The 26726-nt window shown below is 40.9% G+C and overlaps 1 protein-coding gene across 2 annotated transcripts in view; it reads left to right on the forward strand.

The window, feature by feature from the left end:
* The window catches only part of THSD7B (thrombospondin type 1 domain containing 7B), a 484955-nt gene that overhangs the window by 68071 nt on the left and 390158 nt on the right, over positions 1 to 26726 (forward strand). For both annotated transcript variants that reach the window (XM_074967286.1, XM_074967287.1), the window contains exon 2: positions 13758 to 13920. In XM_074967286.1, coding sequence (XP_074823387.1) covers positions 13785 to 13920 — 136 coding nt within the window. In that variant the 5' untranslated portion in view covers positions 13758 to 13784. The remainder of the gene's footprint in view (positions 1 to 13757; positions 13921 to 26726) is intronic.

Raw genomic sequence — 26726 nt, forward strand, 5'->3', positions numbered from 1 at the left:
TTTGTCAACCCTGCCTTGATTCAGACTTTTGGGAACATATTTTCAGTATTAATATACGTAACTTCTTACATACTGTGTGTATGTACATTTCACAGTGATATTAATGATACTGGCTTTCATTTAAGACTTCAGATGATATTCTTTATGGATAAATACTATGAAAACAGTGTGTTAGGTGTAGTGAGTATGTCAGGCCTAGTAGGAGTTGCTGTTACAGAACAGTGAACCCAATTGCTAGCTGGCATCAATGATGTGTGTGTGTGTGTGGTTGTATACATACAGTTTTGCTGCATTCTAAGCTTTAATATGTAACTCAGGGAGGAGTGAGTGAGACCCACCATTCATTTGGGAGAACCGAGATGCAGAATATAGCTGCAATTACTTTTTTTGTTTACAATCTGGAAAGGGATACTAATAGTACACACGTGTCAGAAAAACGGATTTCAGAAAGTTCTTGACTGCATAGTTGAAAAGCAAACTGATGTGTTTTGTTTTTCAGTCAGCAATAATATGTTGAAGCTCTGAAATGTGAAATGAACTGATAATTTCCGAAGGTCATGCTCTTCCCTATAAACCAAACTGCTTTGTACTCCCAAGGGGAAATGGCACAACTGGGTTGACTTCTCATTATTTCTTCCTGTGGCGCTTCCTTATTGAATTATTGCCAGGTAGATGCAGCAGATGCTCATCAGGCCACTGTAGGACTCCTCTGTTAATTGAACTATAATGGGGATGACAGCAGGGAAGGTCAAAATGATAAGACCAATGATGTAACAGGAACTCTGGTCTCCTACAAGCTGAACAGATAATTGACCTTACTTAGATAATGTTATCATATTAGTTTTTATAAGTCCACAGCCTTATTATGATTATATTTTTAATTACTTGTATTGTGGTAGTGCCTATAGCCCCACTCAAGATTGGGGCTCCGTTGTGAAAGCTCCAAACAAACATGATCCCTGCCCGGAAGAATTTACACTCCAATATGAAACAACATACAAGTGAGTTTAAAAAACTCCAGAAGAGAAGAAAAGGGAAGGAGGACAAGGGTAATAAAGATGAAATCATGCAGTTCATGTAGGGTTGTGGTTTAGCACAACTGGGGTGATTCCAAATCATTTGAATGAGATAGAATCGTAGAAATGTAGCACTGGAAGTATCCTTAAGAGGTGGCTGTCTCACTACAAAAGCAATTTTCCCTCTCTTGGTATTGACATCAATTATTCAGAGTGGACTGCATCTACCCTGACTAAACTGGCCATCAACATTGGTTCTCCACTTGTAAGGTAACTCCCTTCTCTTCATGTGCAATATATATTTATGCCTGTATCTGTAATTTTCACTCCATGCATCTGAAGAAGTGGGGTTTTTTACCCACGAAAGCTTATGCCCAAATAAATCTGTTAGTCTTTAAGGTGCCACCGGACTCCTCGTTGTTTTGAAGAGGTTATCTAGTCCACCCTCTAGAGCTGAGACAGGACCAAGTATACCTAGATGGGGTTCTGACAACAATTTTTTTTGTGGCCTCAGAGTGCAGCCACCAACTCTTGCTGGTGGCTGCTGTGATGAACCCATCTCTCTGTCCCTGCCTTCTGCAGCCCTTCATCGAGCGCCCATCCCGGGAAGGTGGGTCAGGGATTCACCAATCGCCTATGGAGTCCCAGGCTGGCCATGCCTTGGCTGGGGGAGCTGCCTACGTGGTGCCATGCCAACTGAACACTACAGCCACCTCCACTGTCACAATCCATCTCTGGTGCCGTGCACGTTGGCCTGCATGTCTCCAGAGGCACTGCCCGGAGACCCCAAGGATGCTGCGTGGTGCAGGGTGCTGATTCCTGCTGGAGGCGCCGGTGCCAACACCAAGGTGGCACATCTCACAGCCCGTGATAGCAGTTATTCAGGAGCAATAGCTGGGTGCTGCAGGGAGGTGGTGCTTCTCCCCTCCACCCTGCCCCCAATCTCCAACCCTACTTTGGAGGCGCAGGTGACTGCAAAAAAAATCTGCTGGCCGCATGGCTATGGTGGCTGCATTTGACAAACGCTGATCTAGATCATTCCTGATAAGTATTTGTCTAATCTGTTTTACCCTCTCCCCACTCCCCGTCCCCAGACTGAGATTCCATGATCTCCCTTCATAATCTATTCTAGTACTTGACTATACCAATAGTTAGAAATTTTCCTAATATCTAACCTAAATCTCTTGTTCTAGAGATTAAGCCCGTTACTTCTTGTCCTCACTTCAGTGGACGTGATCAATTTCTTTTGATCACCAGCTTCTTTATAATAGCCCATAACATATTTGAAGATTATTATCTGGTCCCCCTCAGTCGTCTTTTCTCAAGACTAAACATGCCCATTTTTTTAACCTTTCCTCATAGATCAGATTTTCTAAGTCTTTTATAATTTTTGTTGCTCTCCTTGTCTTGCTCCATTTGTCCACATCTTTCCTAAAGTCACCAGTATCGAGTAGAGCAGGAAAGTTGCCTCCCATGCCTGACATAATATTCTAGTTAATACAGCCCAGAATGATATGAGCTGCGAAGGGGAAGGGTCTAGAACCCAGGCTCTAGCCTGAGCCCAAATGTTTACACTGCAATTTTATAGCCCTGCAGCCTGTAACCTGAGAGCCTAGTCTACTGACTGGCCTATCCACAGGTATTTCATTGCAGTGTAGAAAGACCCTTAGTGGCCAGAATGCTGGGTCCGCTCTAGGCTCCTAACACACTCATACGCTCACACCCCTGTCTGTCAACTTCTCTGAGTTCGTGTGTGTGTGTTCCAATATCCTTTCTGGACTTTTTTGTTATTAGCACTGTTATACTTCACAGTAGAATCCTCTTTACACATTTGTCTTAGTGCAGTATACCATTACCAGTTGTCTCTAATGACTCCAAGACCTATTGCAAATTGCTAAGTTTTTAGGGGTTGGGAATTGAAAAGAAAGGGCATGAACCAACGTAAGTCACAGAATATCCTTTGTTCATTTATTTTGACACCTCTAGCTTTAATTATTTAGAGTAAAATGTCAGAATGTGGTAGTAAATGTACTTATTACTGTAAAGTATATTTTGTAGAAGTAGTGAAGCCTTAATTATATGAGAGCTTGTTACAACACTTTGCTATTTGCTGGGACTCTTGTTTTAGTGTGTGGATTAGCATGGGTCTATTCTAGAACCTGTCAATTTCTTGAATCCTACAGAGTGCTACTCAGGTTTTCCAATCCTTGCCCTTTTTGAAGGTTGATACTTAAATGTATTGAGGTAAACATCTGATGACAGAGCATGCGTTGGAACAAATGTTTATTTCAGCACTTCAGAAATGAGTGGTTGAAACAATAGAATTTATCATGTGGATGTGTTTGTGTCTGTTTATATTACCGAATTTGTGTCTGGCCTAAAACTAGGTAGTGGGAAAGGAAAGAGTAATAAGGGCAAAATTCAAATGTGGAGACCATATTATTCTTTAAAATGTAGGCATTGCAGCAAAATTGAGTATTTTTATAGCTTAAAAAAGAATTGAAGATGGCCTATGCCATTTATAACTCTGCAGTAGCACATTATGGATAAGATTTTTTTCCAGTTATCTCCAATTTTGGGGATACAATTTTATACCCACAAATGTTTTCACCTGCAATTAATTGCAAGTAAAAATGGTTGCATTTTCAGGGGTGCTAGAACTGTGGTGGTGCTGGGAGTGTGGCAGGAACCTCCTGGCTTGAAGTGACTTACAGGCTTGTTCAGTGGCTTTCAGCACCGCCACTATAATAATTGTTCCAGTGCTGCTGAAAATTTTCCTGGATCTCTGTATCTGATCTCCTGAATCAGGTAGCTGGGCATGTACATGCAGTCATTTGTTCTGGCTGTTGTCCACACCCATGTAGAACATAACATTTTAGATTGCCTTGTGTGTATCTGTCCTTTTAACAGTATATTAGAGCCAAGTCTTTTGCAGGTGGGCTGCGGGACTTGTCATTGCAACTGACACCAACTGTCTCTGAAATGGGTGGCTCAAACCACGCTCCTTTAGTTATCAAATGGTTGGGGGAGGACTTCTTCTGATTCAGCTATATCCTGCAAAGCTCTTAAAGACTACGGGGAAAGTATATGGTTCTCCCCTTTTTAAATAAGGTTGAAATCAACCGCTGTGCTTGCTACTCATTGCATTTAAGACTAGCAAACTCTGTGATGGGCATGCTACAGTGGAGGGGGGGGGAAATTTCCTATGACCAGTATTACCCATATTAACATCCAATAAAATGTCAGAAAGCAAGCACAAATTATTGCAGTAAAACAACGGAACTTTTATGAACTAAAAGTGATTTAATAGGGTTGCTGTTGTAGAGGCAAAATTTGGGCAGGAAGATTGAGCTGCCTTGTAACTGATGACTTTGAAACTTTTGGTGTGTTTCATGGTGTGGGATTATGACCCTTTATAAGGGGACCTGTGCTGTACTGAATTCTGAATTCCAGGTTCAGCTGGAAGGGCAAAACTCTTTCAAATATTTAGTTTTAAAATGTATTTGTAATTGTTAAATCTGCATTATATGCAGGGTTTTGTTAATGAAATGAGACCCAACATTGTTTCAGCAAAAGCTTTGCAAATCACAACCTATTAGTTAAATAGAGATGGAAGGGTAGTGTTAACTAGATATATTTCCCTTTGTCCTGTTAATTCAATTTTAACAGTATTCCAGAATCAGCACAATTATGGGCACTATTCTTATTATAAATCAATGGGTTAGAGATGGGGAAGATTTACTGGATCATCCAGTCCATAAGTCTGCCAGTGCTAAAAGGTGCATCAGATATTAAACTGATAACAGACCCAGTCTGGGCACTAGCCTGTTGAAATTTTTTTTTTATACATCAAAGCATCACTTCGTAAAGAAATCCTAATGTTTGTACTTGAATGCAAAATTTTGCTTGTCTTGGCATCTTCAGAGTATTTTTATTACACGTTCTATGTCTATTAATTTTGCTATAATCTGAGGAAACTTCAGGGAAAATTTAATTATCACTGTACTAAACAAACAGTTCAGAAATTTAAGTACAATGTGCAAAGTAAAGACAGTGCAAATAGTATTCTCTGACACTTTCCATTATAAGACCCTGTTTTCAATTTCAATCAGAAAAATGAGTCCCTATGTTTCTCAAACTGGACACTCTTTTGACAATTCTGGCCTTAATTACTGTTGTCTTGTGTGTAAAATGGGAAGGATAATACAACAGAGATGTTGTGAAGATAAATTCATGAATGCTTGTAAAGCACTAAGATACAACAATGATAACACCATAGAAAAGTCCATGAGGAAATAAATCTGTATTCAGTGCAGGGTTTGGATGGCGTGCAGTAAATAATGCATGTGGCCATGCGTTAAATGGCGAGGATAAAAAAATATTAAATCGGTAACCATTCAGTGAGCACCAAACATTCTGTGTGCTGAATAAGGCAACGTTCCTGTGGATAAAATACTATAAGATTGTGTAATTAAAACAGGAAATGCCAGCATTTTGATAAAACTTCTGAATTCTTGACTTTGCAACCTTAATATTCTTTTAAATTAGGGTTTTGTTGTTGTTGATGTAATGTAATATAATATATACGCTTGCATACAGATGAATTAAGTTTTGCTCCAGTTGCGTTTCTTTAACTGACCTGTTGATCTGGACTGCTTAGGGAAGTTTAAAATCATATATACTGTCTATTATTGACAGTCAAGTATTTTTTCATAGCATGTATTGTAAGTACTTACAATGAACTGGATGTAACAGCAGTATCATTTCACAGAAGTGTTGCGTTCTATCGCTGTTTTAATTAAAACCATTCTGCTGATGGAAAGTTCGTTCTCTGGTGTTTAACATATTCGTAATGCATCTGTTTGGGGTCCCTTGCTAGAGATATCTTTTATTAAAACCCACTTATCTAAGTTTAATTATAAACTTTCTAAATGTAAATCTTTATTAAGTTGCCAGGATGCACTCTGAAACCAAAGTTCATGACAGAAAACAGGAAGATTTTTGGGTTTATATGTTTCTCCCAATTAGGTCAATATAATTTCAGAAGCATTTCCGTGACAGTGCAACAATGGCCTTTACTGTTGGTACTTTAAGCATTACTTTATGTAATCCTTCAGTCTCCTCCATAGTTGCAGAACAAGAAGCAGGCACTATTGAATTTACAGATATAATTTAGAAATAATAAAGGTAGCGAAAACTTTTATAGTGGCGCTTTTTTTGGCAGCTAAACATCTATTCTTAAAAAGGAGTCACTGATCGTGGGGGAGGGTTTGAGCATTGGCCTGCTAAACCCAGGGTTGTGAGTTCAATCCTTCAGAGGGCCATTTAGGGATCTGGGGCAAAGATTGAGGATTGGTCCTGCTTTGAGCAGGGGGTTGGACAAGATGATCTCCTGAGGTCCCTTCCAACCCTGATATTCTATGATTCTATGTTATAAAATGGAAAAAGAACCAAATACTGTAGTTTGTATTGGGCCTTGTCTACATTGGAGTTATCAGCTACTGGTATAGCTGTCTCACTGTAATTGCATGGATGCAAACCCTTGGGTAGACACAGTGCAATGGTATGACTTACTCTGGGTAATACACCAGAGTAGACTGACTCAGACTATATATCCCCTAATTGTTTGCAAAAGTTCTCTTCCAGATGCAGATATATTATTAGCACTGTGTGTTCTTTTAAGAATATTTCACCCTCACAATCATTGTAGCAAACTACATTAAGTATTCTGCAGTTTAATGTTCTGATTTATATAAATAACCAATTAAGAAGCAACATTTAGAAGTAATTGCCAACTAATGTTGTAGATCTATAAATCTGGCACTTTTACACAGTGCATTTTAATCCATGGATCTCAAAGTGCTCAAAGGCACAAAGGTCCAGACTGCCATTCTTAGTCTTGCTGAGTAGTTCTATTGAAGTCAGTGGGACTAGTAGTACTTTAGTCCACAAGTGGCAGAATCTGGCCCTGAGTGACTTGTCTTAGGTCACATTGGAAGTCTGTGGCAAAGCTGAGAATAGAATCTAGGTCACTGCACTTCAACCACAAGACTATCTTCCTCTACAATATGTCAGCAGTGGAAGAATTGATGATGTGTGTATAAATCATATGGGCTTAAAACCTTTTTTCCGGTTGAGCTTAGAATTTTCTCATGATATTAAAAATTGTGTGCGTGCATGTACACATGCACACAAAACAATAGCTAATAGTGAAGGACCAGATCCTGGCTCCGTGGACATGTCTGTACAGAGCTTACTCAGGGCTGGTTGTAAATTCACAGTCTAGCTCATTATTTTGTCTTTAGTTTTTCTGTAAATCTCAGTGTTTGTAAAATTTAGAATAACTTTATCTGAAGACTTTTGATCCGCTGATTACCATAGGTTATCTGTGGCACATGTAAAGGGTGGTTTGACAGGTACTATTTCAAGCTATGATCTGCTGATGAGGAATCAAATAGGATTAGTCTTTGGATAATACCTTTTGCAGAAGGCAGGGCAGAGTTTAATAGTACAGGGTGTTAACATTTCAGAAAGGTCAAGATAAGTGAGAATCTATAAATCTTAGGATAAATAAGTGATGAGTTTCTTCCCTGCATTTCAGGCAAACTGTTATTACTGTCTTTAATTTTGTTTTTTCTGTTAAGAGAATTGAATAATCATTAAAGTGTTTTGTGCTAGACAGTTGCCAAATGATTTTCAGGTCAGATATGAGACCTGCAAGTGCTTTTTCTATTGTTGTTAAAATTGTGCTGATTTATTTTAGTTACATAATGTTTTTTAAATGTAATAGTTTTACCAGCTCTCATTGTAAAAGAAAAATACTAGGGCAAATTCAACCATGGCTGAAGTGGGCACAACTCCTACTGAATTCAAAGGGAATTTTACTTCCTTATGACAAAGGTGAATTAAGTTCTTTGACTTGGGTTTTCAGACTTCAGCCAGTTCATTTTCAGGTTCAGTAACAAATATTGTGCAAATTCATCCAGAACAGGGCTAGATTTATGACTTCAGAAGCCACTGCAAGGAGTGTGAAGGGATACTGCACGAGTGGTAGCGATCTCAGCTATTTTCTCTTTGGGGTACATGCAGAAACATTAATTACTACACTATTGTAACAGGGTGCATTCATTGTGTATTTCCTCCAGTGCTGGTCACTAATGGCTGGCTGGTGTTGAGAACAGGAAGAGGCATAGCCTTGGGTACCCAGCAGTGCCAGATACCCTGCTGCTTTAAGAGTGTCTAGCACTGCTGGGACTCTGGTTCTTGTGCTCTGGGTGTGCAAGCACTAGCATTCTGGTTATCTGAGTGGGAGCGGGCAGCAAGTTTCATTACAGCCTCTCCATCTTGCTGTTCATCTGTACAGGGAAAGCCAGTCTGGTTGGCAACGTTCACTGATTTCTCACTAGAAAATCCAGGAGTCTGATAACCAAATGAGAATTTTTAATATACAAAGAGAACAGAGTCCCTTGATGTGCTCTATAGCTGCTCACCTCTAAAGGGACTGGTAGTTTTGTTGTACTTGGTGGCTTCTGCAGCTTGTATTCTGTTGGGTAAATTTTCATTTTTTATCTGAGGTAGGTGGGTAGGAAAGAATTAAAAAAACAAAAATAAACTTCCTACTAGTTAGCCATCTTTACTGTACTGTTTTTTAAATACATGCTCACTAATCAGATGACATTGGTGTTTATGATAATACATGTTACAATGTAATGTCCATTTGTGGAAGGTATTTAAAAGAAAATGAAATTTTGAACCTTTACTTTCACATGTGCATGAAAACTATTTTATTCACATTCTGGTTGATCTTTAACATCAGGTCAAAATATAACGTAAACACTCTGGGCCTGATCCTTCAAACATACTAGTGTAGGACTGGGACAAGTCCTGATTTTAATGTCCTGAGAAATGTACCGATGTGGGTATTTGCAGGATTGGGCTCTATGTCGCTGTTGTCGTGGTGTGAAAATACAGTATGGGTAGGATACTCAGATAGATATAAGGATGTCATAAAAGACATTGAATAAGCTGGAAAAATCAAGGGAATGTGTAATGTGATGCCCTTATCCTGCAAGCATTATGCACATGTGTAATTTTAAACATGTGAATAGTCCAACTGAAGTCAGTGGGACTTCTTGTGCTTAAAATGTAAGCACATGCATAAGTGTTTATAGGATCAATGCATATGTAGTGTTGGGGCATGAGATTATTTTAGGTAATGAGGTGTCTTGGATAACTGTGGACTGTATAAATCATTGTTACCTCTCCTAATGGGCCACTTTTTAAATTTTGGAGTAAGTGGAGAGAGAAACCTAGAAGTAACCAGAAAAGAAAATACAGTAATAGAATTTTGGGGGAGAGAAAACAAATTTTTTTTTTAAAATTTCAGTTGTGATTTGAAGTTTAAATTCCTCATCTGGGGAAAAATAATTATAGGGAAAATAAATCATGAACATGAAGTGCTGATCAGAGTTAATAGTTTGAATAATCTGTAAATTATTTTTTTTAAATGTGAACTAAAGATTTTTTCCCCTCTGTATTTGCCAATTCACAGTTAACTATGCCTTCACATTTGGAAGTTTGAGATATTCAGTAACTAAATTTGATGTGAAATCTTGGTGGCCTTCATAATGTAATTTATTCATGCTACTGTGAATGGCATATGTTGCCTGTGTTGTAACTTTTTATCATATCTGCACAGAACTGCTAGTGTTTCAAATTGTGTTATACAAACTAAGATATAGGGACAAATTCTGATTTTACTTGCATTGGTGTAAATCAGTGAACTCAGTGGAGTTACATTGGTGTAGGCGAGATGGGAATCAGTTTCAGGGTCTTTAATTTATTCCTGTGGGGTCTTTTTTTTTCAGAGTTAATGTAATCTCTGTACTCAGACAACAGCAGGCTGTTATTTTTGTAGTCTTTCTCAAGGAACTAACAGATGCCAAGCCTCCTGACTAGGGCAGGAGTCTCCTACCCTTGGGGAGTTACTGCTACCCACTAACCCTTCCAATTCTGAGCTGGAGAAAGTATGTTCAAAAGGCTGCTGATGAGTGCTCCCTGAGTTTTCGTTTAAAAAAATAAAACACAACTGGCGGTGAGTGTTGTCTGAGGTTTCCTTGGATTTGCGCATTAGGGTCTTTATCTTTCCACTAGAAGATATTTCACTAAAGTCCCTATCCTGGCCTTATTCAGCTCCACAATGTAGAGGGCTGGCTGGGTCCCAGGTGTATAGAGCCCTACTTGGACCTACAGAGGTCTCATGAGGATCAGCAGCAGAGTGCCCGCACAGGGCATGATCCTGCAAAATGCTGAGCACTCTGGCTCTGATCCAGTAAAGCTCTTTAGCACTTACTTAAATTTAAGTTTGAGCAGTCCTGTTGCATTCAGAGAGATGTTTTACATTCTTGAACTTAAGCACATGCTTAAGTTCCTTGTAGGATTGGAACCTGTGACGGGATCCCCGGGGTGCAGCCTGGGACTGGGGGACAGCCTGGGCCGTCTCTCACAATGCCTTGCTAATGACCAGCAGCAAACCCCTCCAGGTGTTGTTATCACTCAGCACAACCGCATGTAGATGCTCCACGCACAGCTAGATTACATGAATGCTCCCAGAGCCACTCATGAATCACAGAGAGAGGCACCAGAGCCAAATCCCTCCCAGCACTGTACTTCCAGAATATGCCATCTTGCACGGCTCAAGAGGGACAATGCAGATATATTAATTGGTTCGCCACTTCATCAATTGAAAGTGGACATACACCAGCCTTTGCAAAACCTGAGGAGATTTGCCACACACTTCAAACAAACTCACTGGTAAAGACAAACAAAAAAACAAATTTATTGACTACAAAAGATAGATTTTAAGTGATAGGCAAAAAAGTCAGAGTTAGTTACCAAAAGAAATAAAATATAAGCATGCAGTCTAAACTCTCAGCCCTATTAGACTGGGCAACAACTAGACTAAGCAGTTTTTATCACACTACTGGATATTGCAGTTCATAGTACACATGGGTCAGTCCCCTCAGTTGGAGTCTTCAGAATGTCCTTGTTGCTTGCAGCGTAGGTGAGTGAAGGAGAAAGGCCCAGCATGGGCCCCCTGTGTTTGGTTTTATACCCTCAGTCCATGTGCTTGGAAAAAACAAGTCCAGGCATGTCTGAGTGCATTGCCGAGTCTCCAGGCCAGGGTGAGTAATTCCCCTGGTGTGGCCTCATGCAGGTGAGTCATTGCATTGTAGCTCCCTGGCTGGACAATGGTGGTTGATGGGTTGTTTGACACCCCACCCAGGCGTTGGTTACTTTCCTTGCTGTTGCCTCTGGGGAGCTAATATCTGGCTGAATCCCCATCTTACAATATGTTTTAGTGACAACCATACAACATAATTCTCATAACTTCATATGTATTAATGATACACATATATGGATAGAGAAATTACTTTCAGCAGATCATAACCTTTCCCCTGATACCTTACAAGTCATGCTTCACAATCATAAAGAAATGAGGAATATGGGGGTTACAGGGTGCTCCCCCCAAGATACAGAATGTCACAGAACCAATGTTGCCAAACCCTGCCAATTCCCCCCCCCCTTCCCACCCCAGGACATCTGTCATACATAGTATCAGTCATGGTGGTTGTGATGCTGGGAATGACCTTAGGGGAAGCGGTGCCCCTCGACATTTGTTGTGAAGTGAGGATTAGTCCAGATGAGTGATAGTTGCATAGAGTTAATTACAGCATGGCCTAGTGTTAGAGCTGGCCAAAAATTTTCCTGTGAAGCAGAGCTTCACCAGACAATGCTGGTTTGCCAAACCCGAAATGTTTCACAAGAACAGTGTGGGTTTGATGAACTCTAGTCTAATCACAGGCAAGTTTATGCTGGAAAGCTGCCTAGTGAGCTCAGGGTCTCTTGCAGCTTCCAGGGTCTGTGGCTTTGGGGCAGCTCCATGGTGCAGAGCTCCAGGACAAGGGATCCAACATTCACAGCTCTGAGACAGCCCTGCTGTGCCAGGGATTCTAGGCTCCCTGCCTTGGAGCTGGGAACCTGAAAGCCCTGAGAACCCCAGCTCCAAACAATGCTTGGCTTCTGACTCAGCAGCTGGGAGCCTGGAAATCCTGAGAGCCCCACCTCTCACTTTTGGTTTCTTATCTTTTTTTTTCCCTTTGAATTTCTTTTTGGCTGAAACTTGCAGTTTTCATTCTGAAATGGAACAAAAACTTTTTTGGAGCTTCCACTGGCATGGAATTGAGGGGGATGTGTGTGTGTTTGTGTGTCACTCTCTCTCTTGAAGTCATCCCATTTGCAATGCACTTGATCCACATCCTTCCAAAGAGTAGGGTGAAGAGCCCCTATGCCTCACTTCTATACCAAGCCTGGCTGGCTTCTTGATTAGCCCAGTGCAAACTTCCTTACAAGGCCACTTATGGTCCTTTGACCCTGTAAACTTTAGGATTTAGCTGTAGACGAGGGACTAGGATTTGCTTTTTTTCCCTTCAATTCAGGGTGCAGTGTTTATTCTTGAACTTGAAAGTCTAGGTCCTAAAGTTAACCCGAAAACATTGGGAAGAGTCCATGAATGCAACTGTCTTACATTGCCTGCATTACTTTGCCTGTGTAAAAGCTCAATTTGATATCTTTACAGGTTTTGTAATGCAGCTAAAATATAAAAATGAATTAAGCTAAACAGATATAACACTGTATTCTCCACAGCAGTTAGTAAATATCTGATTAACTATAATTACATGAGTTTATCATGATAGAAACTGTTTGAGTAATTTCAATAAACTCCGAATTAAAAGTTTTAGTGCATATCCACTATCCACTATTTTCAGGTTTATCTTTGACTTCTTATCAAGAACCATACTTGTATTATGTATTGTAATAATGCTGCTTTTTTATAAGGCTGGAAATGTAATGGAATTTCAGAACTAAACTTCTAATATCTGATAACTTTAATGAAAGGCACCAAATGATGCCAATAACATAAATGATGACAATAACATGCTGCAGAAGAACCTTATCACTCTGCTTGCCCTGTCCCAGAAGGGAAACTTTGACATATGAAATGTGGAACTAATGACCGGTTACAAATGTAGGAATTCAGGAAATATAAATGCAAAAGCCAATCTTATAGGAGAAATACACATAGTATAAACTCGAACATTCAATTTCACATCAAAATTCAGTTCTTAATTCTAATGCCATTTTTAAACTATATCATCTACATACAGTATGCAGAGATGAACTGGCAACCCAGATTTTGTGTCTCAGTGCCCTTGGCTTTATGGAAATTGGGATTCATATCCAGAGCTGAACTTTGCAGCTTGAATCTGTGCCATTCATGGTTTGTTTAACTATAAAATACCAGATATCATGGTGATGGGCATGTTAAAGATAAATAGATTGAAGAGAGAAAAAAGTGTTGCATAAGTCTCTCGCATGGCATATTGTGGTGAAAGCTTTAAAATTCAAGGCAGAGACCCTAGCAAATTGCTTTTTAGGAACTCACTGAGGGCTTTGGTAATGGCCACCATTTTGACTGACACCTAGAATTGAACCAGGGGCCTCCAGAGCTAAAAGTACACATCTCTACAAGTACCATCTCTAAAGTACCCATGTAACTGACTCTGCACCACAGAAGAGGATGTGCAATGTACACTGAGTAGCACTGACTCTGAGACTGATTGCTTTGCTTTATTACTATGTATTTTTAGCAAACTAATTTGCTTTTTCTTTCAAATCTAGGACTAGAGAAGACGACGAGACTGAATTATGTTTCTGAGGGATCTCTGGGTTTCTGCTCATTGGGCATGGGGCATGAGGAATATCTTGCTTTTACTTGTGCTCTCAATGTTACAAACAACTGATTTGGAAGCCAGGAAAGATCATCAATTTGTCTGGAAAACAGGTAGGAATAAACATATTGTTATTTATTTACTTTCTAGTTCCTGTGATTTAAGAAGTCTGCTACCTATTCTTACTCTGATTTAGCACTATAAGAAATTCCCAAAGAAAAATGTCCTAATAGTGTTTTCATGTAGTTTCATTTATTTGTGTGTATATATGTGTGTCTGTGTGTATACATATATTTTCCCCTCTCCTTTAGTTTAATCCGTCTTTTGTTCACTGAAATGCTGTACCCTGCATTGGTATAGTCTGGGTTTTCACAATGCTATCACTTGAACAGAGGCAGCTAATAGGAGAGTTTTGGAGGGCATAGCCTGGGCTCTGTCCTGGGAGGCAGTGGTGCGTAGTGAGTGGTGCTTTTGCTTCATCTGTGGTTTCTCTCTGGACAGGCTGCATAGCTAAAGAGAGAGACTTGGGATAAAGAGCATCTTCCTGGGTGAATTTGAGAACCACAAACAGAGGCAGCTAATAGAGTTTCAGAGGTTGTTGAGAGCAGGAGTGTGAAAAGCTTTGCTTCCAGGTTCAGCTCCTACATGCAGTTTCAAGATGGCCAGCGATGGAACTGTGGGTGTCCTGCAATGGATGTGCCTTGTTTCCTTTCCTGCCTGAAGCCAGAAGGGACTTACTACGCATGAAGTGAAAGCTGGTGCTGGAAAAGCTTCTTGGATTGGACAGGCAAATAGAGACATTATTGAGAACCAGAGAAGTTGAGGAGTTCCTAAACAGCCCAGTGCAGGAAACATGAAGTACACCAGGTTCAAGGAGGAAAGAAGCTGGCCACCAAGGAGTTGGGGAGACAGGAAGTCAGAAAGGAGGTCTGGCCATTCAAAATTATCAGAGGCAAGAGGTCAGATCTGCATTTTTCACAGCTGGAGACAGAGGAGGATGGGTGGACTGTGGTTACTAGAGAGAAGAGAACCAGGAGGAATTCCATACAGCTAAAAGCTTCAAGTCCGTGGTCTCCAACCTTTTTATGCACAAGATCACTTTTTGAATTTAAGATCAACCCAGGATCTACCCTGCCCCTTCCCCGAGGCCTCGCCACACTCCCTCCATTCCCCCCTCCCTCCGTTGTTCGCTCTCCCCCACCCTTACTCACTTTCACTGGGCTGGGGCAGGGGGTTGGGGTTTGGGAGGGGGTACAGGGTCTGGGCTGGGGCCAAGGGATTCGGAGTATGGGAGGGGGCTCTGGGCTGAGCCTGGGGCAGGAGGTTGGTGTGTAGGAGTGAGGGGTACAAGCTCTGGGAGGCACTTTGGGTGCAGGGGTCAGATGGTCACACTGCACCTAATCTCATAGAATCCACTGGACATTTCATGAATGTTACTTTTTATTAGTGTCATTTGTGGTTTATAGATCCAAAATCCTTCAGGAATTGCACAAATTAGCATAACATTCTCGACTGTGGGGTGTGCATTGGCTGAGCCTCAGGCATGGGGTTGGGGTGCAGGAGTGAGGGCTGCAAGCTCTGGGAGGGAGTTTGGGTGCAGGAGGGGGCTCCAAGCTGGTGCAGGAGGGGTGATGGGTGTGGGTTCTGGGAGGGAGTTTGGGTGCAGGAGGGGACTCCAGGCTGGGACAGGGGGTTGGGATGTGTGTGTGGGGGTGCAAGGTGGAGGATCTAGCTGGGAGGCTCTTACTGCAGGCAGCTCCCGGCCAACGGTGCAGCGGGGCTCAGGCAGGCTGCCTGCCTGCCATGGCCCCATGCCGCTCCTGGAAGCAGCTGGGCTGCTGGCACGCCTCTGCAGCCCCTGGGAGAAAGGGGGGCAGTGGGTCTCTGTGCGCTGCCCGCTTCTGCAAGCATCACCCCCACAGCTCCCATTGGCCGTCCCTCCCTCCCATTGCAGGGGCAGTGCTGGGGGCGGGGGCAGCGTGCAAAGCCACTGCCCTCACCCAGGGGCCGCAGAGATGTGCCAGCTGCTAGCTGCTTCCGGGAGCGGCCACAGCAGGGGCCATAGCAGGTAGGAAGCCTGCCTGATCCCTGCTGTGCCGCCAGACTTTTAATGGCCCAGAGATCAAGATTGACTGGCAGAGGCTCCAGGATTGCCACTGCTTCAAGTTGATACCAGGTCCTCAATGTTTAAACTGTGGAAGATACCTCTTAAGAACCAGGGGGTCTAAGGGAAAGGAAAGATGTATGAGACATGCCTGTGGATGGTAGCTAAGCCCAACCTCAAAGAATCAGTTTTGCCCATAAAGAGTTTCCTCAACTGTCCAAGAAAGTCTGTCCATCCTTGCTGGAGGTTCAACACTCAGAAGAATCAAAACAACATTCTGCAAAGGATAAGCAGACAACAGGATGGTGTGCTGTCTTCCCAGAACCAAGACATCGCTCACACGATATTGGAGGAATTTCTGAAGTTAATGGGCAAGGATCCATTTATGGGCATTAATGACACTGCATCACAGGATATATCACGGATAAAAAATGACTTCAGAGAACTCAGAAGCATGCTGAAGGACAATGTCCCAAGCGATCTTCTCTGCTATCTTCCTGTCTCGAGAGCAAAGGGAGACAGAAGGCAGAAGATTCTTAAAATGAATCACTGGTTAGGTAAGTGGTATAGGATTTGGTTTGGGGAACATTGTTCCAGTCTATTCTATGGGAAGAGGGAACTCAGTAGAAACGGAACCAATCACCTCAAGAACAAGCTGGCTTGAGTAGTGAGGAGGGTATTAAACTAAAATAACACAATGGGAGGGTAAAAAGAGGAAAGATATGAGAACTCATTTAGTGCAGAATCAAGAAGTTGAGAACAAAATTAACCAGGGAACCAAAGGATGTGAAGAGAAGAGATTCTTTAATTTCCTGTACACCAATGCTAGGAGCCTCAGTAGCAAACAAGAGGATTTGGCATTGTTCATTTGTGAGTATAAATTCAATCTAGTTGATATTACTGAAACATGGTGGGATGATTCACACATTTGGAATGTTAAAATAAATGTTATAACCTGTCTAGGAAGGACTCAGTGGACAAAAAGGGAGGAAGAGTGGCACTCTGAAAAATGGCATTACCTGTTTCTGAGTCACTGATGATTTGGGAAAATATTTACCTTGAATGGTTATGGATGAACCTTCTAACAGATAAAACACAAAATGGGGTATTAGTTGTGTCTGCTACAGACCACCAAATCACAGTAGGAAACAGGATGACTGGTTTTTTATACCCCTAACTATAATGCATAGATTGGGGGGGGGCAGGGGAAGCTGTGTGATAATGAGGGACTTCAATTTCAATTACGTATACAGGAGGTCTTGTATTGCCAGTAGTAAAACATCCTTAGAATTTCTAAATATTGTAGATGACCATTTCCAAACTAAAAAGCTGATTGCAACCGACACAGGGGGATTCCACCTAGTATAGACAAGTAATGTTGTGTAATCAGGTATTATTTAGAGTTTCCAATTTAACATTCCGTGGTTTGGCAGGGTTTATTTGCCTCTAGATCGGCCACAGCATCACAGTTAATTTGGGAGTGAGGACCCCCAGGTATGCAAGACAGACACCCACACTTAGGCAAGACCTTTGAATCTGCAATAGTTTTATTAGCACAGTCAGCAATATCACAAACACTATGACGTAGCAAAGCAGACAGATATAATACAAGCATCCAGAATTTGCCTACTCATACCATCCTTTCCAGGGAACCTTGTAGTAGTAAGATGACCCAGGAGTGGTCCTTCACTTGGTAGGCTCCAGGTCCATGGGCCAAGTGCCACCCTATATTAGAGGTTATGCTAATACTAACTAAGGCTAATGCATATTCAGTATGTGCATCAGCTCTTTTCCTTATCTGTTTTTCCTTACCCTGCTAACGTTGGGGTGCCCTTTTCCCATCAGTGACTAGGCCTTTTACTTCAAGTTTATTAGTATTAATCAGTTAGTTGTCATGGTATTCTCATGGTTCGACAAATGCTGCTGTGGTTAACTTAAAATATCTAAAGCTGATATACAGTGTTATTTTGTGGTTACCTGTCAGCAGTTTAGCAACACTTGTCTATTACAGCACTCTATCTTGCGATGTAGGGTCATTTACTGGTTAGTTATTTATGTCAAGTCTTTAAGCCTTGGGCCTTAGGTAGTTTGGCTAAGCTATTGTTTTACAGTTTTGGGACCTGTAGACTTTTGCATTACTGAATTAATCCATACCTGTACCTTATTTACCATATGCCTGTATATCAATAGCAAGAGGGACTGATTAGAGAAATAAAAATTAATGGTAGCTTAGGTGCAGGTGATCATGACTAATCACATTTATATTGTGTAAACGGAATAAAGTCCAGACCAGTTAGTATATATATATATATATATATAAGCCCTGTCAAAGCACTGTGTGTGTGTGTGTGTGTGTATACACATACACACTTAGTGCTTTGACATGGCTTATTTCACAAAGCTGAAAACAATTGAGTCAAATCAGCTGGGAGAAGAATTTAATCAGAAGAATGTGAATAATTGGGAATTGTTTAAGGACTTAATAGATGCCCAAAAAGGCACAATCTCGCAATTGAGGAAGGAGGCTGGATTGGTTTTAAAATATGACCTGGTTTAGAAGGGAAATGAAGGCAGCTACAAAAATAAAACTGTAAATAACAAATGGAGAAGTGAGAAGTTGATAGCAATGACTATAAATACGAAGCTAGGTATTGTAGAAAATTGATAAGGAAAGCAGAGAGACTCAAGGAGAAATCTATGACCAGCATAATTAAAGACAATAAGAAGGAGCTTTTAAGTATTTTAGGAACAAAAAAGAATTGTGAGAAAAAAGATAATATTGGTCCATTACTAGATGGAAACGGTGTAGAATTATCAATACTAATGCAGAAAAGACAGAAGTGTTCAACAAATATCTCTGCATTTGGGGCAAAAATAGGTGTAGTCTCCTCATAGGGTAAAATTACTCTTTCCATTCCAGTAGTATCTCAGGAAGATGTGAATCACACCTATTGATTTTCACTAAATTGTGTGATGCTTGAGAATTTCCAGAAGAGTGGAAGAAAGCTAATGTGCCAATATTTAAAAAGTGTAAATGGAATGACCTGGGTAACTATAGGCCTGTCAGCCTGACATCAAGCCTGGACAAGATAATGGAGAGGCTGATACAGGACTCGATTTAACAAAGAATTAAAGGAGGGTAATATAATTAATTATGTCACAGTTCTGAGCAATTTCATCTGTATTCCACCTTTGTGGTCCAGCAAGGGCGCCACTCTTAGGCTTTCAGCTTCCCAGCAGTCACCTTTCTTGGGCGGAGACATGTCTCTCTTCCCTCCTGACCAGGGTATTTCCAGGCTGCACAGTTTCTGCCTGGACTGAATTCCCCAGCAAGTCAGATTGTCTAAGCAGGCCTGCTTTGCCTTCTTCTCAGAGCCTATGAACAGTGTAATTGCTCACAGTTCAGTTACCACTTAGGTCTTTCTAAATAAGCATGTGCATTCTTAAGGTAAAAGCATGATAGAAAACACATTAAAAGTAATAAAAGAATGTACATGCATGCTAAAAGGTTGCCAGAGATCACCCCAGTGTCAATAAGGTCTCTGGCAGGTGAACAGTTCTTCAAACCCCACACAGGTTTTTCTGTGGTTACAAGTTCATAATACCTTTTGCTCAGAATAAGTAAGCCCATGAACTGGAGCCCTTCCTTGGACAGAAAGTCCTATCCATTTTATGGCTCAGAAATCAGGCCCTGAGTCAGTTTAAACTCAGGTTATTTATCCAAAAGCCCTTTCTTTGTCTGTTGGTCTCTAGAGAATCCAATTTGAACCAGTATATGCAAGTATCTCCAGGTAGTGGTACATCTTTGGAGGTGTTACCACATGAGTGAATCTCCCTAATCCCACCACCCTGTTTTTTGTTCCTGGAGGGCTGTGATCCCCCTCCATAGGGTGACCAGAGAGCAAGTGTGAAAAATCCATATGGGGGTGGGGAGTAATAGGCGCCTATATAAGACAAAGCCCCAAATATCGGGACTGTCCCTATAAAATAGGGACATCTGGTGTCCTCCCCTGCCCCCATGGAATTACATACAATCCCTGGCCCACAATTATACGTCGACTTAATTCAATAAAGTTTAGCTTAATTCAACAAGATTTGTTCAGGAAATTGCCACATTTGTCACACTTGATTGGCACTAATTATATTACTTTGCTTTATTTTTTTTGTTAATCAATGCGGGTTTATGGAAAATAGATCCTGTCAAACTAATTTGATATGAGATTACACATTTGGTTGATAAAAGTAATAGTGTTGCTATTGCATACTTAGACTTCTGTTAGGCATTTGATTTGGTACTGCATGACATTTTGATTAAAAAACTATAACAAAATGAAATTAACATGGCACACATTAAATGAATTAAAAGTTGGCTAACTGATAGGTCTCAGTGTAATTGTAAACTGGAAATCACGGTGTGCATTTCTGGAGGAGTCCCGCAGGAATCTGTTCTTGGCTGTATGCTTTTTAACATTTTTATCAATGACCTGGAAAAAACCTGAAATAATCACAGGTAAAGTTTTGCAGATGACACAAATTGGGGGAGTGGTAAATTATGAAGAGTGGACAGGTCACTGATTCAGAGTGAATTGAAACGTTTGGTATGTTGGGTGCAAGCAAGCAATATGTGTTTTAAAACTGCTAAATGTACATGTATACATCTAGGAAAAAATGTGTAGGCCATACTTATCTGATTGAGGAAGTCTGTCCTGGGAAATAGTCTCTGCCCTATAGTGATAGATCAGGGGTCGGCAATCTTTCAGAAGTGGTGTGCCGAGTCTTCATTTATTCACTCTAATTTAAGGTTTCACATGCCAGTAATACATTTTAACATTTTTAGAAGGTCTCTTTCTATAAATCTATAATATATAACTAAATTATTGTTGTATGTAAAGTAAATAAGGTTTTTAAAATGTTTAAGAAGCTTCATTTAAAATGCAGAGCCCCCCGGACTGGTGGCCAGGACCCGGGCAGTGTGAGTGCCACTGAAAATCAGCTCGCGTGCCTCCAGTTGCCTACCCCTGTGATAGATTGAGCTACTTGAGTATATTTAGCTTAACAAAGAGAAAGTTAAGGGTTGACTTGATTAGTCTATAAGAACCTACAAGGGGAATAAATATTTAATGGTGGGTTTTTCAATCTAGCAGAGAAAGGTATAACCTCATCCAATGGCTGAATCTTGATGCTAAACAAATTCAGACTGGAAATAAGATGTAAATTTTTAACAGTGAGAGTAGTTACCCATTGGAACAATTTAGCCAGGTTTGTGGTGGATTTTTCATCACTGAAAATTTTAAAATCAAGATTCTCTGGGGGAAGTTCTATGGCTTGCGTTATACAAGAGGTCTGACCTAGATGATCACGATGGTCTCTTCTGGCCCTGGAACCTGTGAAGGGTCATAATTTCATTGGATACAGATGATTGTCACCTTTGCTGCTTTCTGTGAAATATTTCATCCATTTGTTATTCACGATTGCCTATTGAGGGTGTTGTTGACCTCTTTCAGCTGACTTGTGCCATAAGTGTCTACTCAGACTATATAGAGCCAAAGTTCAAATGTCTTTCCATCTAGTTCACAATTCTACTGAATTTTAGTGAGTCAAAACAATGTTTTTTATAGAAAAGAAACTTCATGCTTCAGGGTTTAAACCAATCCCTAACAACTAAGGATTAGGATGAGACATGCTTTGTGGAGGGGCAGGGTGGTGGTGGAGAATATCGCACATCTACCTATTGCAGGGTTTATTGCATCTTCTCTGGAAGCTTCTGGTGCTGGCCACTGCTAGAGAGAGGATATTGCACTCAGTGGACAACAGGTCTGATCCAGTATCCTATGTTTCTTCATAATGTGTTTCTCCTAGAGATTCACAAAATCTCAGAAGTGTTACATTTGAAAAACAAACTAAAAATCCTCTGGTTCCTGTGTAATGTTGTACAAATGGTTTTTGAATTAGCTTTGTGTGATGGGGTTTGCAAATCCCAGCCCAGGGCTTAGGCAGGGGAAAGGCTTGGAGCAGTACAGGGTCAGGTAAGCGCCGCACCTCAGGCACTGCTGAGCTTGATCCTGAGGAATGCAGCAATATAAAGAAAGGTCCAGCAGCCCAGGGAAAAGGAGAGAAACCATTTCCCTGGAGGAGCACTGCCCTGTCACAATAGGAGAAGCTCTGACTGAGGCGGTCTGGCTGTGAGTCTTCCTCCTCTCCTTTGAGACATCACCCAACAGGTAGGGAGAATCCTGAGTGCGGGCAGCAGAAGGTCCTCTTGTATCAGCTCTAAGACTCTGGGGTTTGAAGAAAGGGACTATAATTAAACAGCTGCCATGCTCCAAAGTGAGGACCTCATAGAATAACTGGGTGTAGAGGACAGCCTTGGACTGAGTGATTAAGAGCTAATTCAGATTAAACTAAATGGAAGGATAAACACCATCAGGTCTGCAAGTAGCGTACTTGATTTCAAAAGGGAAAACTTTAAAAAATTAAGGCGAATAGTTAGGGAAGTAGACTGGTCTGAATAACTCAAGGGTCTGAATGTAGGGAGGCTTGGAATTACTTTGGCAAAATTGCAAGAAACAATCTAAAGGCTGTATCCCCAAGCAAGACAGAAAAATTCATTCATGCAGACCAAATTGGATGAACAAGAACCTCAGACAGGTTATTGGAGAAAGCAGAAAGCCTACAAGGAATGAAAGAAGGGATGGATCAGCAAGGAAAGCTACCTCTTGGAGGCGAGAAAGTGTAGGGGAAAAAGTGAGAACCGCCAAAAACCACGCAGAGTTGGACCTTGCAAAGGAAATTGAAGAACTTTTACTTTGTTTTAGCCATATAAATAAAAACAAAAAAAGGAAAGAAGAGGACCATTAAGCACTGAGGATAGGGTGGAGATTAAAGATAAGCTAGGCATGGCCCAACACCTAAAGAAATACTTTGCCTCAGTTTTTAATAAAGGTAACAAGGAGGTTAGGGTTAGTGCAGTGTTGCTAATGGGAATGAGGCTATGGAAGTAGAAATTACCACATCTGAAATGGAAGTCAAATATAAACAATTTAAGGGGACCCAACTGGGGGGCCCCTGTAATCTCAATCCAAGAATATTAAAGAAGATGGCCTGTGAAATTGCAAGCCCAATAGGAATGGTTCTTTTTATTAATCCATAATTTTGGGGGTCCTACCTTGTGACTGGAAAAATACTAATATAGTACCTATTTTTAAAAAGGGGTGTGGGGGACAGCTGATCTGGGAAACTACAGGCCCATTAGTTTGACCTCAATTGTATGCAAGGTCTTGGAACAAATTTTGAAAGAGAAAGTACTTCAGGACACAGAGGTAAACGTAACTGGGATAAGATACAACATGGTTTTACAAAAGGTAAATCGTGCCAGACCAGTGATTACCAATTTTCTAGACAAAGGAAATGCATCAAAGCTAGCCTATCTGGATTTCAGTAAAGCATCTGATACAGTTCCACATGGGGATTAATACCAGAATTGAAAGGAATTGCATAAAGGGGATACTACAATGGGCCATACTGTAAGATGAACTGACAGGCTTGAGGGAGGTTACTAGTGGAGTTCCTCAGGGATCGGTCTTGGGACCAATCTTATTTAACATATTTATTACTGACCTTAGCACAAAAAGTGAGAGTGTGCTTGTGACCGAGATCCCAGTGGGGGCCAATTGTGGTCACTCAGTTAGGGTGAATTGCAAAGAATGGGGCAGACAATCCCCAAAAAGCTGGTGGATATTCCAATACTTGGGTACCTGGATGGAGACCTGAGGCTGGATCACTTTAAGAGACTTCTGAGTAACCAGTAAGTTAATAAAGAAGCTGTTTTATGCTGGCTTGGTAAATCTAAGTCAAATATGATGATTTCTGAAAATCTTACTTCATCATATAAAAGAAAAGATTCTACCAATCCTAAAGGATCGGACACATTACCTCCCAGGTTATTGAATATTCCAGATTTTACACAAGTACATGCTACAACTAAATCTTATTAACTAAACTAAAATTTATTAATAAAATAAAAAAGAGAGAGAGAGAGAGTATGGTTAAAAGATCAATATATATACAGACATGAGTTCAATTCATTGAGGTTCAGATTTACAGCAGAGATGTTGAGCTTTGTAGTTGCAAAGAGTTCTTTCAGAAATAGTTCATAGGTTATAGTCCAGTGTTCATATTTCAGGGCAATCCAGTTAGAACTGGGATCTTAGGCCTTGTGTCTTAGGCTTCCCCTGCATGACACCTTATGCAGATCTGGGATGACAGAATCAGGACCCAAGGATCTTTTATACAATTTAATGTCCTCTTTGACAAGTTGGAGTTCCTCGGGGAACAAAAGGTAATTTAGGATGACTTTGAAGGTAGTCCATCACTGGTACTTAGCTATATGAATTAACAGAAGGCAATTTGCTTGTTCCTCCACCATTCACAATACATTTCAAAGAGAGATGAATACCGAGATATCCTGTGTTTGCAATTCATTTAAATGCTAGGATGTTCTTTTGATCTCTGAACTATCAGAATACAGCATAGACAGGGACTGCTGATTACATTGCTGACTCTACTCATATATACGTAAATACACAAAAACAAACATTATCTCTCCATATGTCTTTTGAGGGTTATTTATTCTGAAGGATGTTTAACCCTTTCTGGCCATGTGTCACAGTGCTAATAACATTTGCAGGTGACACAAAGCTGGGAGGTGTTGACAGTACAGAGGAGGACCATAATATCATACAAGAAGGTTTGGATCACCTTGAAAACTGGAGTAATAGAAATTTGATTAAATTTAATAATGCAAAGTGCAAGGTCATACACTTAGGGACAAACAACAAGAATTTTTGCTATAAGCTGGGGATATATCAGTTGGAAGAGATGGAGGAGAAAGACCTAGTGTAATGGTCAATCACAGGAAGACTGAGCCATCAATGTGATGCAGCCATGAAAAAGGCTAATGCAATCATATGATACATCAGGTGAAGTATTTCCAGTAGAGATAGGGTATTACTACCATTACACAAGGCACTGATTACACAGGTGAAATCTCATCTGGGATATTGTGTACAGCCTTGTCTCCCATATTTAAGAAAGATTAATTCAAACTGAAACAGGTACAGAGAAGGATGATCAGAGAAATGGAGAACCTGTCTCACGAGAGGAGACTCAAGGAGCTTGGCTTCTTTTCACTGTCCAAACGAAGGCTGAGGGAAAACATGATTGCTCTGTATAAATACATTAGATGGATAAACACAAAAGGAGAGAGAGGAGTTATTAATATTAAGGGCTAATGTTGGCATAAGAACAAATGGATACAAACTGGCTTCAAGTTTAGGCTTGAAAGTAGATGAATGTTTCTAACCACCAGAAGAGTGATGTTCTGGAACAGCCTTCCAAGGAGAGCAGTGGGGGCAAAAAACCTAACTGGTTTCAATACTGAGCTTGATAAGTTTATGGAGGGGATGGTATGATGAGACTGCCTACAATGGCATGTGGCCCATCTCTGACTGCTATTAGCAAATATCTCCAGTGGCCAGAGATAGGACACTAGATGGGGAAGGCTCTGAGTTACTACTGTGAATTCTCTCCCAGGTGACTGGCTGGCAGGTCTTGCTGACATACGCAGGATCTAACTGACTGACATATTTGGTCGGGAAGGAATCTTTCCCCAGGTCAGACTGGCAGACACCCTTTCTCAACTTTTGCAGTGTGGAGCCATGGGACACTTGCTAGTTTGAACTAGAGTAAATGATGGGTTCTCTGTAACTAGAAGTCTTTAAATCATGATTTGGATATTTTAGTAACTCAGCCAGTGGTTATGGAGGAGTGACTGGGTGAGGTTCTGTAGCTTGCGATGTGCAGTAGGACAGAGTAGGTGATCAGTGGTCCTTTCTGGCCTTCAAGTCTATAGGTCTGAGGCATTGGGTATGGTATGAAGTGGCCTGGGGAAGGTGAGCAGGATGTGGGATAGGCTGGGACCTAGTGGAGTAAAGGCCCCCAGGTCTCCCTACCCACCCCACATTCCACTACACCTAGCCCCAGCATATGCAGGACTAGGAGGTTACCATTAAGAAGCTGACCCAGCTGAACCCCATTTTTGGTGGTCCTGAACATACTGAACCAAAAGAGAGAGACAAGTGGCAGGCCCTGAGAACTAAGGCTGCTGACTGAACAGACAACCCCAATATACTTTGGAAGGTAGTTTATATAAGAACAAAAGAAGTCCTTCAAGTTTTTATTTTATTTCTGTCCAGTTCTGAAATGCATTGTACTGTAAGTCTTTAGAGGTGTACATAAAATGTTCTTAAAATGTCAACTTCACTTGATTCCAGTTGACACAGAATTATTAAACCCTTGAGGGCCTTAGAAAATATGTTCTAGAACTAGCAAAAGGATGGTTCAGTGGTTTTCATGAACATGCCCTTCTGTCATGAAACTCCAATAAAAACAATAGAACTGTTCTTGTCAGGGTGCGTGTGCCCCAGTGATTGATAAATGTATCCTTTCCCGAGAGAAGTAAAAAAAAAAATTTTTTTAGCAGTCATATATGTAAGATCCTCGGGCTGGTTTGATACAGTCAATCCTTAGCTGCAGTGTTGCAGTAACAATACTGTAAGATATATATTGTGATGCTCTGTGGTGTTTATGGCTAAGAAAGAGGCATTTAAGTTATAAGCCTGTATTTTCAGGCTTTTAAAATTGTGTGGGGAAAATAAATCCTGCGCCATAGGCTGAACTGTCTTATAGTAGTAGTCCAGCTGATGTTTAAATTAAAAAACAAAACAGAGTATGGAAAAATACCCTAGTGTTTTCACT

This window comes from Natator depressus, chromosome 11 (genome assembly GCF_965152275.1).
Source record: "Natator depressus isolate rNatDep1 chromosome 11, rNatDep2.hap1, whole genome shotgun sequence".
Lineage (NCBI taxonomy): Eukaryota > Metazoa > Chordata > Testudines > Cheloniidae > Natator > Natator depressus.